Source organism: Rissa tridactyla, chromosome 1 (genome assembly GCF_028500815.1).
Source record: "Rissa tridactyla isolate bRisTri1 chromosome 1, bRisTri1.patW.cur.20221130, whole genome shotgun sequence".
NCBI lineage: Eukaryota > Metazoa > Chordata > Aves > Charadriiformes > Laridae > Rissa > Rissa tridactyla.
This window is the reverse complement of record NC_071466.1, coordinates 125,789,888-125,804,071: the sequence shown is the minus strand read 5'-3', so window position 1 is coordinate 125,804,071 and position 14,184 is coordinate 125,789,888. Positions and strand designations below refer to the sequence as shown.

The 14,184-nt window shown below is 39.8% G+C and overlaps 2 protein-coding genes across 4 annotated transcripts in view; one reads left to right on the top strand and one right to left on the bottom strand.

Annotated features, from left to right (window-relative positions):
• Positions 1 to 14,184, bottom strand: part of CMSS1 (cms1 ribosomal small subunit homolog) — a 242,431-nt gene that overhangs the window by 161,971 nt on the left and 66,276 nt on the right. The window lies entirely within an intron of this gene.
• FILIP1L (filamin A interacting protein 1 like) overlaps positions 1 to 14,184 on the top strand; it is a 209,744-nt gene that overhangs the window by 131,239 nt on the left and 64,321 nt on the right. For both annotated transcript variants that reach the window (XM_054207512.1, XM_054207505.1), the window contains exon 6: positions 4,240 to 4,418. In XM_054207512.1, coding sequence (XP_054063487.1) covers positions 4,240 to 4,418 — 179 coding nt within the window. The remainder of the gene's footprint in view (positions 1 to 4,239; positions 4,419 to 14,184) is intronic.

The following is a 14,184-nucleotide window of genomic DNA, read 5'->3' as shown; positions in this document are numbered from 1 at the left end:
CTTAATTAAGATTTTATCACTTTAATTTTCAACAGAAGACATTCATACTGCTGCTTATTAGTCCTCTGTGGTTTGTAGCCAAGAACTGTATATGCTGAGCAAACGTGTGTGCGTCGATATAAATGGATATTTCTCCATGCACAGATTTAGCATTTGGACAGAGTAATTCGAGGAACCAGGGGCTGCTGGAGACCGCTCCTGTGAGAGGATCTCACACTAACAGGGGTTCACACGACTTCTCTCTCTTCTCTGTTGGGTACGTGGGAGTCAGCCACCAGATCTCACAGGGAAAACACAGGAGTCACATTTGCTCCCCAGGGACGTGCCCTTATCTCGCAGAGGGACACAACGGAACTTCCAAACAAAACACACAGTAGTGCAGCAACCAGACTCTGCTCTGCCGGGTCCTGCAGGGAGGGAGAGGCATGCTGCACAGTAATACACACACAAGTGTCACAAGGCCAGTGCCCGTACCCATTAAGCAGCTTACATGCAGATCTCAAGTGCCTGCAGTAATTGCGATGTAGGATCTGCTGCCTCTCCAGTTCTCTTCCCTATCACCCACCTGTACCGGGAGACAGGCCCAGCACCTCTTCCCTTCTCTCCCAAGTGGAATCCCAAGCTTTCGCTCTCTACCTTGTTTCCCAGCCACAACAGTCGCATGCCAGCTGCAAATGCTCACGGTAGAACTGATTTGACAGCATTCTTGAAAAGAAAACCCAAATGAATAATCTAAAATGAGCAACAGGAGAAAACTGCAACACGAAAACAGCTCTGAGGCAGCAGCTTAGTTACTTGTCTCTCTTACTCTTTCACATTAAGCAGGTTTCCCCAGGACACTACTGTTCTTTTACCCACTTTCAAATTCCTCATTCCCTCTCCCTGCCTTGAGCACACACCTCTCCCATTCTGAATACCAGTTTGTAATCCAAACTGCTAATCTCAACACTGACAAAAGCACAACTGTGAAGCAAAAGGCATTGGCATTGCTCACTCAGAACTGCAAAACAAAAATCTGGAGTGACTACCTTTCTTCTTGCATACCTGCTGCTTGGATTACCACCTGAATTATACTCTCACAGCCATTCAACAAATACTCTAGAGCAAACAAAATATACTGAACCCATAAAACACTGCTGGCAGGTCCCTCACCCTTCACACCCAACAGTGCAGAAGCAGGACTATTTTCTTAGAATCATAGAACGGTTAGAGTTGGAAGGGACCGTAAAGATCATCGAGTTCCAACCCCACTGCCATGGGCAGGGACACCTCCCACTAGACCAGGCTGCTCAAAGCCCCATCCAGCCTGGCCTTGAACACTTCCAGGGAAGGGGCATCCACAACATCTCTGGGCAACCTGTTCCAGTGCCTCACCATCCTTCACAGTAAAGAATTTCTTCCTGATAACTAATCTAAGCCTACCCTCTTTCAGTTTAAAACTGTTACCCCTCATCCTATCACTGCACTCCTTGATAAAGTTTAATGTTGTTTACATTGATGACTAACCCTCATCTCCATCAGGCATTTATATGTTTGGAAACAGGACTCATTCGATTTATGATCAGCTTGTAGCCAGAAATCTGTGTTTTCTTATCATAGCAATTTACACAGGCCCTCACGTTTTCCTACATATACTTTTTGAAGTACTGGTCCAATTCATACAAACACATCACTTTACTTTCTTAAGCCCATCCATACAGACGGCCTGCCAAAAGAAATCAGAAGTTCACACCCTTGCCTTCTTCCCCACCTGACGTCGCACTGAGAGCTGAGACTAGCAAACACTATCATGCAAGGCTGATGCCCAGTTGATATCAATTCAAGTAAGACAAGGCCACAGTTGCAAACAGCACCACATCAAAACTTGTCAAAAAACAGGAGGCGGGTTTCCTTCTGAGAACAGCATATATTCACCTGACAGCATGACCTTTAAAAAGGTGAGGATCAGAAACTCGGGTGATGGTGCTTCATACACCTGTGCAATAGCTGTTCCAAAAAACCCTCCAAGAGAAAGGTTGATAAAACACACTGAAAATTCTCTCATTCTGGTAAGTTAGCAGCTGAAAAAAAGATTTTATATTTTGAAATTTCCTCTTCTGGCGGAAGAAAGGAGATTGTGGAGAAAGTCAAAATGGCCGTTTTCTTCAATCTGACCTTTTAAGGCAATTCAGTTCTCAACCTCTGTAAAAGACATAGAAAACACAGCCAAGAGATTACTGTATAAGACAGCACTTGCTTATTGACAAAGCTTGCATATGCAAGGGTTTAGGTAAGAAATGTTTTCCCAAGAGAGGTCCTACTTCAGGATGATGATTCCAGAAAGCACTGACCTTGCTGGTGTAAAAGTGTGCAAATTATGCGTGAATAAGGGGAGAAAAGAAACAACCTTAACAACCTGCTGTAAAAGCACCACAAAACAGCGAAAAAGGACGGTCATAGGTTTCCTTACGTTTTTTGATCATTCATGAAATGAGCTCAGCTATGCTGGAACAGAAAAGACACTCTCTAAAGTAATAGCAGAAAGAACAGGCAATTTTCAAAATGGTCCACATTTCTGTTGGAATATTTTGGACTCAAACCATATTCAAAGTCTTGCCAATGATTCCTTTTTCCTTATACATATCAGTGTCACCAAAAAACAAGAGAATATATAAAGCTTTAAAAGAAGTTGAGGCAAACAGGAGGAGATTCAGAAGCCTATGCAGAAATTGACGATAATTCTCATTCATTCAAGAAACTCAATTTTAGGCATTCCAGCTCTTCCTATCATTGTTTCTATTGGCCAAACTGTGAATAAACATGAGGAAAAGATAATTAATCATACTCCTTGGAATCAAATTGTCCAAAATAAGCAGTGGCCCTAAGAATCTGAAGCTCCAGTGTTTCTTGTGGCACATGAAATTCCTTGTAGGGGAAATGTTGGAGAACCAGAACCAGCCTTGCTTCCCACACTGCCCATTTGTAAATTCTTTCCTATTAATAGAGTGAAGCACTGCGAAGCAGCTTGACCTACTAGAATACACTGTGGTTATAAGGAGGCACTGGGCTTTAAGCTCAAAATTTCTCTTTTCCAAAAAGGGTACAAGGATTCCAGTGTTGACCCGATGAGGGAGGCAGCCCCCACATGGGAAGGGGAACAAGCAGGGAACAAAGATTCTCACCAATACAGACTCTTCCCAGGTCTTTACATGGCCTCCAGTGAGCATTCCTCAAACTTCGGCTAGATCAGTAATGCCTAAGGAAGAAAACCCCTTCTGGTTTCATACATACACACTTGCATAACTCCATCACATAATGAATTCAAAATTCTTAGGGAATCCTCAGAATGATAATTTTCTCTCAGTTTGTGGAAATCAATTTGTTTAACAGTGTAACTCCAGTGAACAGTTACACCAATACCTCGGTGGTTTAGAAAAAAATAAAAATTACTACCAAAATCTAAAACACATTATTTGAATTAAAGCATCACTTTATAATAATATTTAGAAGCTCAGAAGGAATCCTTGGGGAAGGAGAGGAAATCTGATGTTCAGAGTGTGCTATAAAGGTGCCACCTGCAAGGCAAACCCCTTTACAATGTGTGAAATCTGAAGAACAAAACAGGAAATGCCACCATGAAATAAAAATACTTCCAACCATTTCAAAATTTAGCACTTACTTATTCCAGAAACCCAGAGCCATGCTCTGAGTACGCACAGGAGGCAGAATTGTCTTCCATGCTTGGTTCTATCACACAGTTACCGTAAAACCAGAGGAAAACTGCTTTTTGATCTACCTGTCTACCTTACAAAGACAATTCAATGCTCTCATTTCCTATGCAGCTACAAATGAGGCAGCTATTTCTATTCAACCAAGTCGGCCTACTTCTGTGTGAAGCAAAGGCTTCTTCTGCCAAGACATCTGTTTCTCTACCGCGATGATCAATGAGAAAAGCACAGCCCTGGGAACAGTAACTGTTAATTAGTAGCTGTTGAGGATCAGTCCTGGCAGGAGGAGGAACAGAAGGTGACCGAGGGTCCTGCAAAACAGTACCTTAACGTATTTTTCTAATTTGTCAGAATTAGACTGACAGAACTAAATAACCTTTTCCAAACAGATACCAAAGGATCTGACCATTAGACTATTAAATCCATTTAATCTTATTAAGCCTCTCAAAGTCTTTCATTAATGAAAGCCTGAGCAAGTAAGAGTTTCAAAAGACTTCAGGATTTTCTGCTTTTTTTTGGTTTTTTTTTGTAGCTTGATAAAGTTGTAGAGAAACAGAAGGAAACTCACAAACGAATGCTGGAGCAACTTCTAATGGTGGAAAAATCACACAGACAGACACTGTATGAACTCGAAGAAGAGAAGAGGAAGCACAGCAAATACATGGAAAAAAGCGATGAGTTTACAAACTTCCTGGAACAAGAACGTGAAAGGTAAGGTTACCTCTTGCCATAGTACTAAGAAATACCTACAATTTAACATTTCATCTGAGGATCTGTCCACCTTCTTATTCTGCGTCCACTGAAAATCAGAAATACTTGCCGAGTTGTATTTTGAGAGTTCAGCTGTGAAAATATGACTAATTACTCCCAAATAACAGTAGTGCCTACATCTCCACAAGCAGGTGAGGTAAGTCAGTTAGCAGATTCATCTGCACTGTGGCAGGATGACAGGTGTGTTACACTACAGAGAATACAGGGAAATAGGCAAAAGTTACAAGGAACTTAAAGCAGGTGAACCTTTCAGCATGTTTAAGATGCTCAGTGTACACTATAGTATGTACGTAACAGAATATGAAATCAGGCATGTAGCCTTTGATGGCAGAAGCAAAAGACATGAGGAAAAGTAGGTGGTGTTTGGACAGACCATAGAAATACAGAGAGAGGAAGCAAAGGCAGAGGATAATTTACACAAAGCTTTGAAAATCAGAATGCCATAAAGTTCTCATATCAGGATTGGTCTAAAAGCCAGAAATCCAACTTTATTTTTAAGTGTAACCTAGAAGCGCCACAGCTTGTTTAAGCACAGTGGAAAGGTTTCATTACCAATTCTCAGAAGGATTAAGAAAAATTTAATATCATTTACTGTCTTTAAAAAAGCCTCTTTAAACTGTGGCTTCTCTGAACCTGCAGGAAAAAAAAAAAAAATTATCGAAGAACATTTCCTATTCCCTGGATAGCTACTCCAGAAGATAGGAGAATATTGTCTCTGTTTCCTTTTGCTTAGGAACGGCTTCCAGATGGAAATGTTTGGGTGTGAGAATGTCAAGCCTATTCTAAACTCACATTATGCACAGATAATTCTTCCTCTGCTTCGCCTGTGTAACATCATGTTCCATGTATTTTGGCAGTGTTCAGCCTCCACACTACACCTCTCTCCTGCAGGTCTATCAAAGCTAGCACATATGCTTCCCACTGGGTACACAGCCATATTTATGGATTGCAATTAAAGCGGCTGAGCAAAAAAACCCCCTTTGCTTCTCAGAGAAATGTATACAGATGCAGGCAAGCACAGGCACACACAAAAAAAGCACGTACCAAGTCCCCCCACAAGGTATAGAAATGACTTTTTTTCCCTCTAAGAACTGTTTTTGTGAAGCATCATCACATCAGGAACCAAAACCCGAGACTCTCATCTCTTAGACACAAAGCTAAACAACTACAGTTGCTAAAAGTGGCAAAACGTTACATCAGACACGTCCTCACACAGGGTGAAAAGCTACACAGAAGGAAAGACTAAGCATCAGAGTCCTTCTATTTTTCTCTTGTGAAAACAGGGGAGACATGGGATTAAAGCTCTCTTCATTGCTCCTCCTCCATATTCCTCCCAGAGGACTATAAAATGTTTACCACTGTTATCTGCAACATTTAGTCTATCTGCCTGGAAAAAGAGGGAAAGCGGGGGAGGGGAAATACTGAGGTGCCTAATGAGACCTTAGAGGATGTAATAACAGATTTCAGATTAAGTCTCAATTTTTGTATTTTCTTTGGAGGACGTATTTTATGTGGAAAACCTTAAGGGGGTGTGATGTCACATATTGAGCTGATTCCAAAATGTTTGCCAAGTAATGTCGCCATCAAGATCTCCATGCAGTTGCCTGCCATAACAGGGGAAAAAAAAACCAAACCAAAACCCAACAAACCAAACCCAAAACAAAACAAGAAAAAAAAACACCAACAAAAAAAACCCCACAAGCAAAAAAACCCCACAGCAAGTTAAGGCACAGTTCTTTCTACATTAGCCTGCCCGAACTGACATTCAGGACACACGCCCCTATGCAACAAGGTGACCGTTTCTTCCACTTCAAAAACCTTAGTCCAATTTAAGTCTTCTCAGAATGTGAATTTTGCATTTTGATTATGAACAAATAGAACTCCGAAATTCTTCATATATAAAGCAATGACAAATTTTTGCTCCCCCACAATTCAATTTTTTAAAAAATAATGCAGAGAAGCATTAAATATTCATGAATGAACTTTCTTCTTTTTTCAGACAGAAGCAGTATTCTCTTCTAAGTATGGAAGGGTATATAACATTCTTTTTCCAGTGGTGCCCAGTGACAGGACAAGAGGTAGTGCTTGAACATAGGAAGTTCCACCTAAACATGAGGAGGAACTTCTTTTCTTTGAGGGTGGCAGAGCACTGGAACCCTCAGAGAGGTACCGGAATCTCCGTCTCTGGAGACATTCAAAACCCGCCTGGACGCGTTCCTGTGCAACCTGATCCAGGTGAAACTGCTTTGGCAGGGGGGTTGGACTAGATGATCTCCAGAGGTCCCTTCCAACCCCTATCATTTTGTGATCCTGTGATTCCAAACAGTGTTTCAGTTTCAAAGCAAAGTCCTGAACTTCCATTCCATTCGTAAAAAAAAAAAAATTGTCTTCCTTTTATCAAAGAGCAACGGCTACAGTATATGCAAAACATATCCTTGAAGAGTACAGAATGCACACAAGCCAAACAAGGCACAACAGTTTTGTGGAGAAAAGGAGGCTGATGGGCAACGACTGGATAGGTCTTCCCTGCACTTCAGCATGAATTGTACTCTGTATGTGTGTGCATCAGACAGGAACACAAAGACAAACTACACGTGCATGGTAGTGTACTAGCCCAAGTCTACTAGAGTCTAGAAGGGAAAATTTTATTGTATTGCTGGAGCCTAAAGAAATTGCAGCACCCAAAGTCACAGGAAGGTAAAAAAAAATAAATAAAAAAAATCCAGAAGCTAGATACAGAGACTACTAGCTGCACCGCAAGAACCATAGCATGAAAACCATCAAGCTTGTTTGAAGCTCTTGCATTTCATGGGGTTGGGGGATGGAGGGCAGGATTAAGGAAGAGGAAGAATATCTACTTTAGATTCAAATGCAGATTCCAATGTATCTTCCCTGAGGATGTACCTACTTGTCCCAATACATTTATCCACATTCCAGACTTTTGCAGTACAATTAAATAATAAAAGCTGCTATTTTAGAAAACATTTTACAAAACTAAAATAGGAAACTAGAAGGTGTTCCAGATATGCATGTTACCAACTTGATAGCACATGCCATATGCATCCAAGTATTTACGTGTTTACATATTATTCTCCACCCCACACCAAAAAAAAAAAGAAATGAAAGAGTAAAATAGTAAAATTATTAGCACTTACACTTCTGCAAATCTCAAGGTGTTTTAAATTTTACTTAAGCATAGTTATTCCTCATTTTCTGAATACTGAAAGGAAATGAAGGTATGAGTGGAGGAAACCAGTCACAGTTACCTTGGGGTACAAGGGTTAAATTGCAGGAAAGGAAGAAATCTCCCAATGTATACGTGTGTCCCATCTTCAAACTTTCTGCATACTTTATAAGACTCTCAACTATACAAAGGGTAAGGCTTTATTATGAACATACACCCATTAAATAAGTGAACGTTGTTCAACAGGACAGGAAAAAATAGCAGTTTGCTCGTAAGCAATGTAATAGATTTTTAAAGGCAGTTACAATAAATGTTGCTCACAGGAATTCAAATATTAGCACAAACCTGTGCAGGTTGGTGTAGCAGCAATTAATAAGATCTTTAGTTTAAAGATCATCTACTAAGATGAGGGATGTTTTTCTACAGGGAGGAAAGCCATCATAAGGTTTTGCTTTAGCTCTTAATTCACACTCACAAAGGTCATACAGAGAACATAGTCCAGAGAAGAAAACACAACTGTTTACATATAAGATAATCCTAACATTTCCTAAAAGGAAACTTCCTCCTTATGCTCTAAGCAAGTAAAAAAAACATCAGCTAGCCAACCAAACTCTATACCACAGTATCAGACATTTCTCCTAAAACCATTAAGTACAGGGCATTTTCAGTGTTACGATAAAAGTTACTATTATACCCATCTGAAGGGTCAGCATTCACCAAGCGTAAAAAATGGAACCTAACCTGCAAAAGTCTCACAACTGTAGTCTTTCTCATCTAACAAAACACCATAAAACACTGTGGTTGTTGCTCCAATTGCTGCCCCCCCCCCTCAAGGTCAGGCAGTTAATACAATGTCCTGTTGAGTGATACAGGCTAGAAGGGATCTCTGGAGGTCTCCAGCACAACCTGCTGAGCGCAGGGCTAGCTTCACAGTCAGATCTGGTTGCTCAGACCCCTGTCCAGCTGACTATCGAAGATCTCCAAGGGTCAGTGATTCTCTTGGCTGCCTGGGCTCTTGATGCAGTCTCTGCCATCCTCACCAGGAGACCCTTTCCCTCAGTTTCACTGTAGGCATCAGTCTGGTCTGCCCTCTGCCCCATGTTCAACTGAAACTCCTCTCATTAAAGGCTGAATAACTTCGCTTCTGGCAAACCTCTGAACCTAATCCGTCTTCACTGTCTCTGATCTTTTGCTGCCTTGGACATTAATGAGGTTTAAGCACTTCCTTTCCATCTTACCCACACAGTATATCTGCGACTCCAGCTAGACTCATTTCTTTAAGTGTCTCCACTGTGTAATCCGAGTTAGGAACTTCTCATTGTCTACCTCCACTCTGTCCATAGGACCCCACAAGACTTATTCTTTGGGTCTTTATCCATTCACTCAGTGCTTCTCCTCACAGAAACTCAAAGCCAGTCACCATCTCTATGCTGATGACTCAAGTCTACTCCAGTCACCACCACCACAACAAATCTCACAATTTGTGAGCAACCTGCCATCATCCCAAGAGAGACAGTAGAGACTAGAAGGAAACTCAGTCTTTTATACCCCTGCTCTTGGCTTCATCCTTAAGATTCTCTAATACCTCGGTTGTTAAAACTGGGGTAACAAAGTCATACTGCTTATCACTCAGCCTGTCATACCTAGCCACATTTTCTACCTGAGCTCAAAAATTCTTCTTCATAGCATCTCCAAGAAAATAAAAAATAAAATTAAAAACAAACAAGAACCACCCCCCCCCCCCCAAAAAAAAACAAACCCCAAAACAAAACACCAAACTTACACAAATAAGCCAAACATATCTTTCTGTCCCTCCAAACAACTAAATCCTTTTCTAGGCCCTCACTTCAAAAATATTTTTTTATATAATTTCCACATTAGCTATTTCGCCCCTCTGTGTCTCTTCACTGGATGCACTCTTACTGCATTGAGGCTAGGTATTTCCTCTTGTGTACTGTTATGGTACACTCTTATTCTCTCAAGCAATGTTATTACATGGACTAAACATCACACTAAAAATGTACCAAAATTAAATCATACTATAATACTGCTCAGGTATTGAGTAGGTAAGAAATGTGATTTCATAAAACTGAGCACTCTAGTGTTTTGGTCTTTTGAAAGCATCAGTTGAAAGTAATTTCTACACACAGTAGGTCAAGTGAGCATTGCTTGAAAACTGGGACAGGGCATCAAGGAGAGAAGGAACCATCTCAGCTAAAAGGTGAAGTGTGTTAGTGTGTTGTCAGCGTAACAGTGTTGTGCTTTCATTCTGACACATTCACACGTTGGAATAACAATATATTGCATGCCCAGCTCTGGAAAATTCAATATTCTATAACAGTGGGTATAATTAATATTTGCTGTTTTTCTTAATGAAGCCAATTAAATATTATAAGAAGCAGGATCTTATCTCTACAGAAAACTACAGTAAAAATAAACACTGTCGACTTATTTATTCTACATGTGTTACCAGCAGTTTTTAATTTCATGCACACTGAACTATTGTTGTAGATTGCATTGTACTCAAATGCAATCATTTCCTTTTAGCTTTCTGGCAATGAGTTATATATATTACATATGCCTGAGACTATGTCTTGCAAGTTGTGAAATGGATGCCAGATCTCTGTACATTTGACCTTTTTCATGGGTATCTAGTGTTCTGTAGGTGAATAAGAGAGACCCGCCACAAGCAAAACATTAGCACTCTTATTCTACGTTACACCCCAATGGGACAGTCCCACTAATAATACCACTGAGGCACGAAGGCAGACTCAAGGAAGTGATGTACACAGATTAATTACCTCATGCTCGTACGTGAAAAACTATGTACCGCTGCACTACATAACTTTCAACAGATGTTGTGAAATCAAACCCTTGTCAAAATTCAAGGATTCAAAGATTTCTATAACAGTTTCTGTGCATGATGGAAGGTTAAAATACTTTATCTTCAAGCAAATAAACGAATAAAATCCAGGTTAACAAAGGGATTAAAAAACCAAAAACTTTTAAATAAGGTCTCATTATATTTATTCAAAACAAAGATTAAGAATAAATACAAATAGAAACAGGGCTTTCAACTCAGTGTTAACACAACCGAGAAATTCTCTAGATCCGCGGTGCAATTCTAAATTATTCCACCTACTGTAATCAGCAAGCAGATGCAAGATCTAGGCGATAACCATTTCTCATGCAACTACACTTACATTGGTGGAATGACAGAGAGGAGTGAGGCTCATATTTATTTTCTTTAAATTCTGAGCACATAAGATACCTGTTCACTGCTTCGGGTACGCTGTCATGATTACCAATCAATACTATCATTGCGTACTTTGAGACTGGGGAGAACACAATGGAAAACCTTAGTCAAACGATGTTCTCCTACACTACTACCCTCTCTCCCCTCATGAGTGGGGCATAAATTCTTCTGAAAGGGTTGATCACGGAAAACCACCCTGGTGGCAGCTCTGGTCAGCACTTTCAACTGTAGTGTCAGAGCTCAAAGGGAAAGATGATCCTTCTAAGATGGCAAGTCTCAGAATATTTATGGCTCTTGTAAATCAACACCAACTCCATATACTCTGTTTGGAACCTAACCAGTGACCAGCACGGACGACGAAGCACGGGCCAAATATGCTCATGGTGAGGCACTGCCCGCAGTAATAGGGCACTCGTTCTAGTCACCAATTTACATTTCCAAATAAGACTGAGTGCGCTGCTCCATGTGCAGCACAGCATAACTAGTCTAATCATAAGCAACAATAGAAGCGGATGACTGCACCAAGACCTGTGACCAAAAAAAGACACGGTGCACTTCTGATTCATTGCAGGGTGGGGCTGTGAGAGAGGGAGAAATTGGCACAGGATTTTGTAACTAGAATTTGAAAAGAAAACACACAACATCAGATAGAGACAAGGAGCCACAAATCGTTCTCTGAGATAGAAAGTTTGACACTATCATAATTTTCCATAAAAAAAAAAAAAAAAAAAATCACTGCTATGGGAAAAGTTATACCCCTGTTTGAGTGTGGAGGAAGAGAAATCTCAATGAAGATAAGACATTTCTCGTGGCAGAAAATTTGAAGTGACTTATATATGCTACAGTTAGTTTCATATCCTAAGAACAGGCAAGAGAAAAAATGGTCCTGAGAACAGAGAATGCAGGTCACACATTAGTTACAGGCAGTAGACATGCAGTTAGAGTCGCAGTCTATGAGTTAGACATGCAGTATAAACTCATAATGAAGTTTCCCATGGCATGCTATGAGCTTCAATGCATTTATGCCCAGCTACAAAATCTCTGAGCACTATATACACATATGGAAGAAGCATGCATCATCTCACTTGCACTTCCTTACTTCTTCCTCATAACCTGAGAAAACACCTGAACAAAACCAGACAATCCTATGGAAAAGGAAATAAAGCCTAGCAGAAATGGAAACTGTGCACCCTCCTCTCCCTTCAATTTGATTTGCAAGCTAAGAATTTGTGGGTTATCAGAAAATTCTTAGCACTGTAAATTTTATTCTGACGTATAAATTTATGACTACTAAGATGACTTTTAGGAATGTTCAGATCCTACGATTTGCATTTAAGTCATCAGGAAATTGGGACATTGCTTATTCAGATGTTTAGACAAGATTTCACATGTTTCTCATTTGAAAATTTGATCTCACATCCAACTGGGGAACTGAGAAGCAAGACACACTCCCTGAAATCCTAAAATTCTCCCTTTTTTCAATAGTCTTGCCAGCTAAACTCTGGATGTCTTTGTGTTCTGTCAGACAGGAGAATGAGTCAGTCTGTCCCTAACTGGCCTTCTAAAAAGGAAATTGAGAAGTTTGATGACATATTTGGATAAACACACTCACTGGATAAAGTTACTTAACTTTTTATATCTCTTTAAGTTTGCTATAAACCTTCAAAATCCTTATAGACTAGATTTAAGTATAGCCAATAAAAAATATAGATTATAAATAAACTTAATGAAAACCACTATATTAAAACTCAAAGGACCTTGTAAACATGCTCATCAAAGCTTCACCGTTGTAACACAGCACCACATCCATAAATCCATGTTATTAATTGCTAGTCATCCACAACTCCTATTGAAATATCAGCCCTATATAGATCATCTTTGGTTCAGAACCCAGTTTTCTCATGGTCTGTGAACACAATGTAACAGCCAACACTGTAGCTCTGACTGAAGGAGCAACAAATAAACCCAGAGTTTATACAGTTCAACTCTCCTGAAAAGACAGTGAAGACTATTGTTATCATCTGCATGGGCTTCAGGTCTCCCGGAGTGTAGCATTTGGCCTAGAAATAAAAGATGGATGAAATATACAGTACTGAACCTGTAGACGGGCACAAATACTGAGCTGGTTTAGCTTCCTAAGCCTTCAGTTTACCAAAGGGTAAGGAGATTTAAAATACCTTTTTGGAAAGCATCATTTCTTACAATAGTGAACATCCAAAGAGCACGGTGTGTAACTCTGTAGAGTTTTATTACAGGAATGTACTTACAGATTCAGGACCCTGACCTCTATGAAGTCCCATCTCCTTTAGCTCTGTATTAACTTCAGATGCAAAGAAAGAAAAGAAGGCATTCCAAACAACAGAGCTTTTACTTAAGTTTCATAAAAGAAAACATTTCTTTTATATTAATTATATATCGGGCTGTTTTCCATACACGCTTATAAGCATTATCAAATTTTAAGATTAGTCTGGTCTAAACTTCTTGCCTGTAACCAATCTTAAAATTAAGCTAGTTTCATATCATTTCAGATTTCACTGCCAGCATTTCATTAAAGTGTGTAGCGTAGTTTAACGCTTGCATACGTAAAGAGCTGAGTCTCAAAACAGTGTACACAATCTTACCCTTGGGTATTTTGATTACTAAATGCAAAGATAGTTGGCTTTGTGATACCCAGCAGGCATCCAGAGCATTTCTTGGAGAAAACTGAGAAGGAGCCATTTACGATAAAAATAACAACATATGAAGGAATTTGCAAAGTGCTTGGAGACAAAATTAGCTTTTTAGCCACCTGACTACAAGACTGTCTCCATGGCTACATCTTTGAAGCCATCCTAGTACCAAAGCGCAGGTTCAGGCAGGAAGGTAGCATTTCAGTAAGTCGTTGAGCAAATGATGCAGGAAGAAAGGGTTCAGTTTTATTAGACTGTGGAAAGACTTTTGGAATGGGATGCATAAACTCTACCTAATATAACACAAAAACAGGCTGCTGGTATTTAAGTTGAAAATGAAGATGAAAACTGTTTAAAATTAGCAGAAAGTTGGCAGGTGCAAAGGCACGCACAGTTCAGGATGACATATCAATTAAGGATGCAATCATTAAAACTCTGTATTCTTGGAAATAAAGCATTAAAGTAGCTAATGAAGTTTGACAGGAAATAGCAAAGCTCTGTCTAAGCAAACAGCATTTCAACCAAAGTTAAATTAAAAAAAAAAAAAGAAAAAAGACTACAGGCAAAGAACAATCGTGTAAGGGTCCCTATACAAAT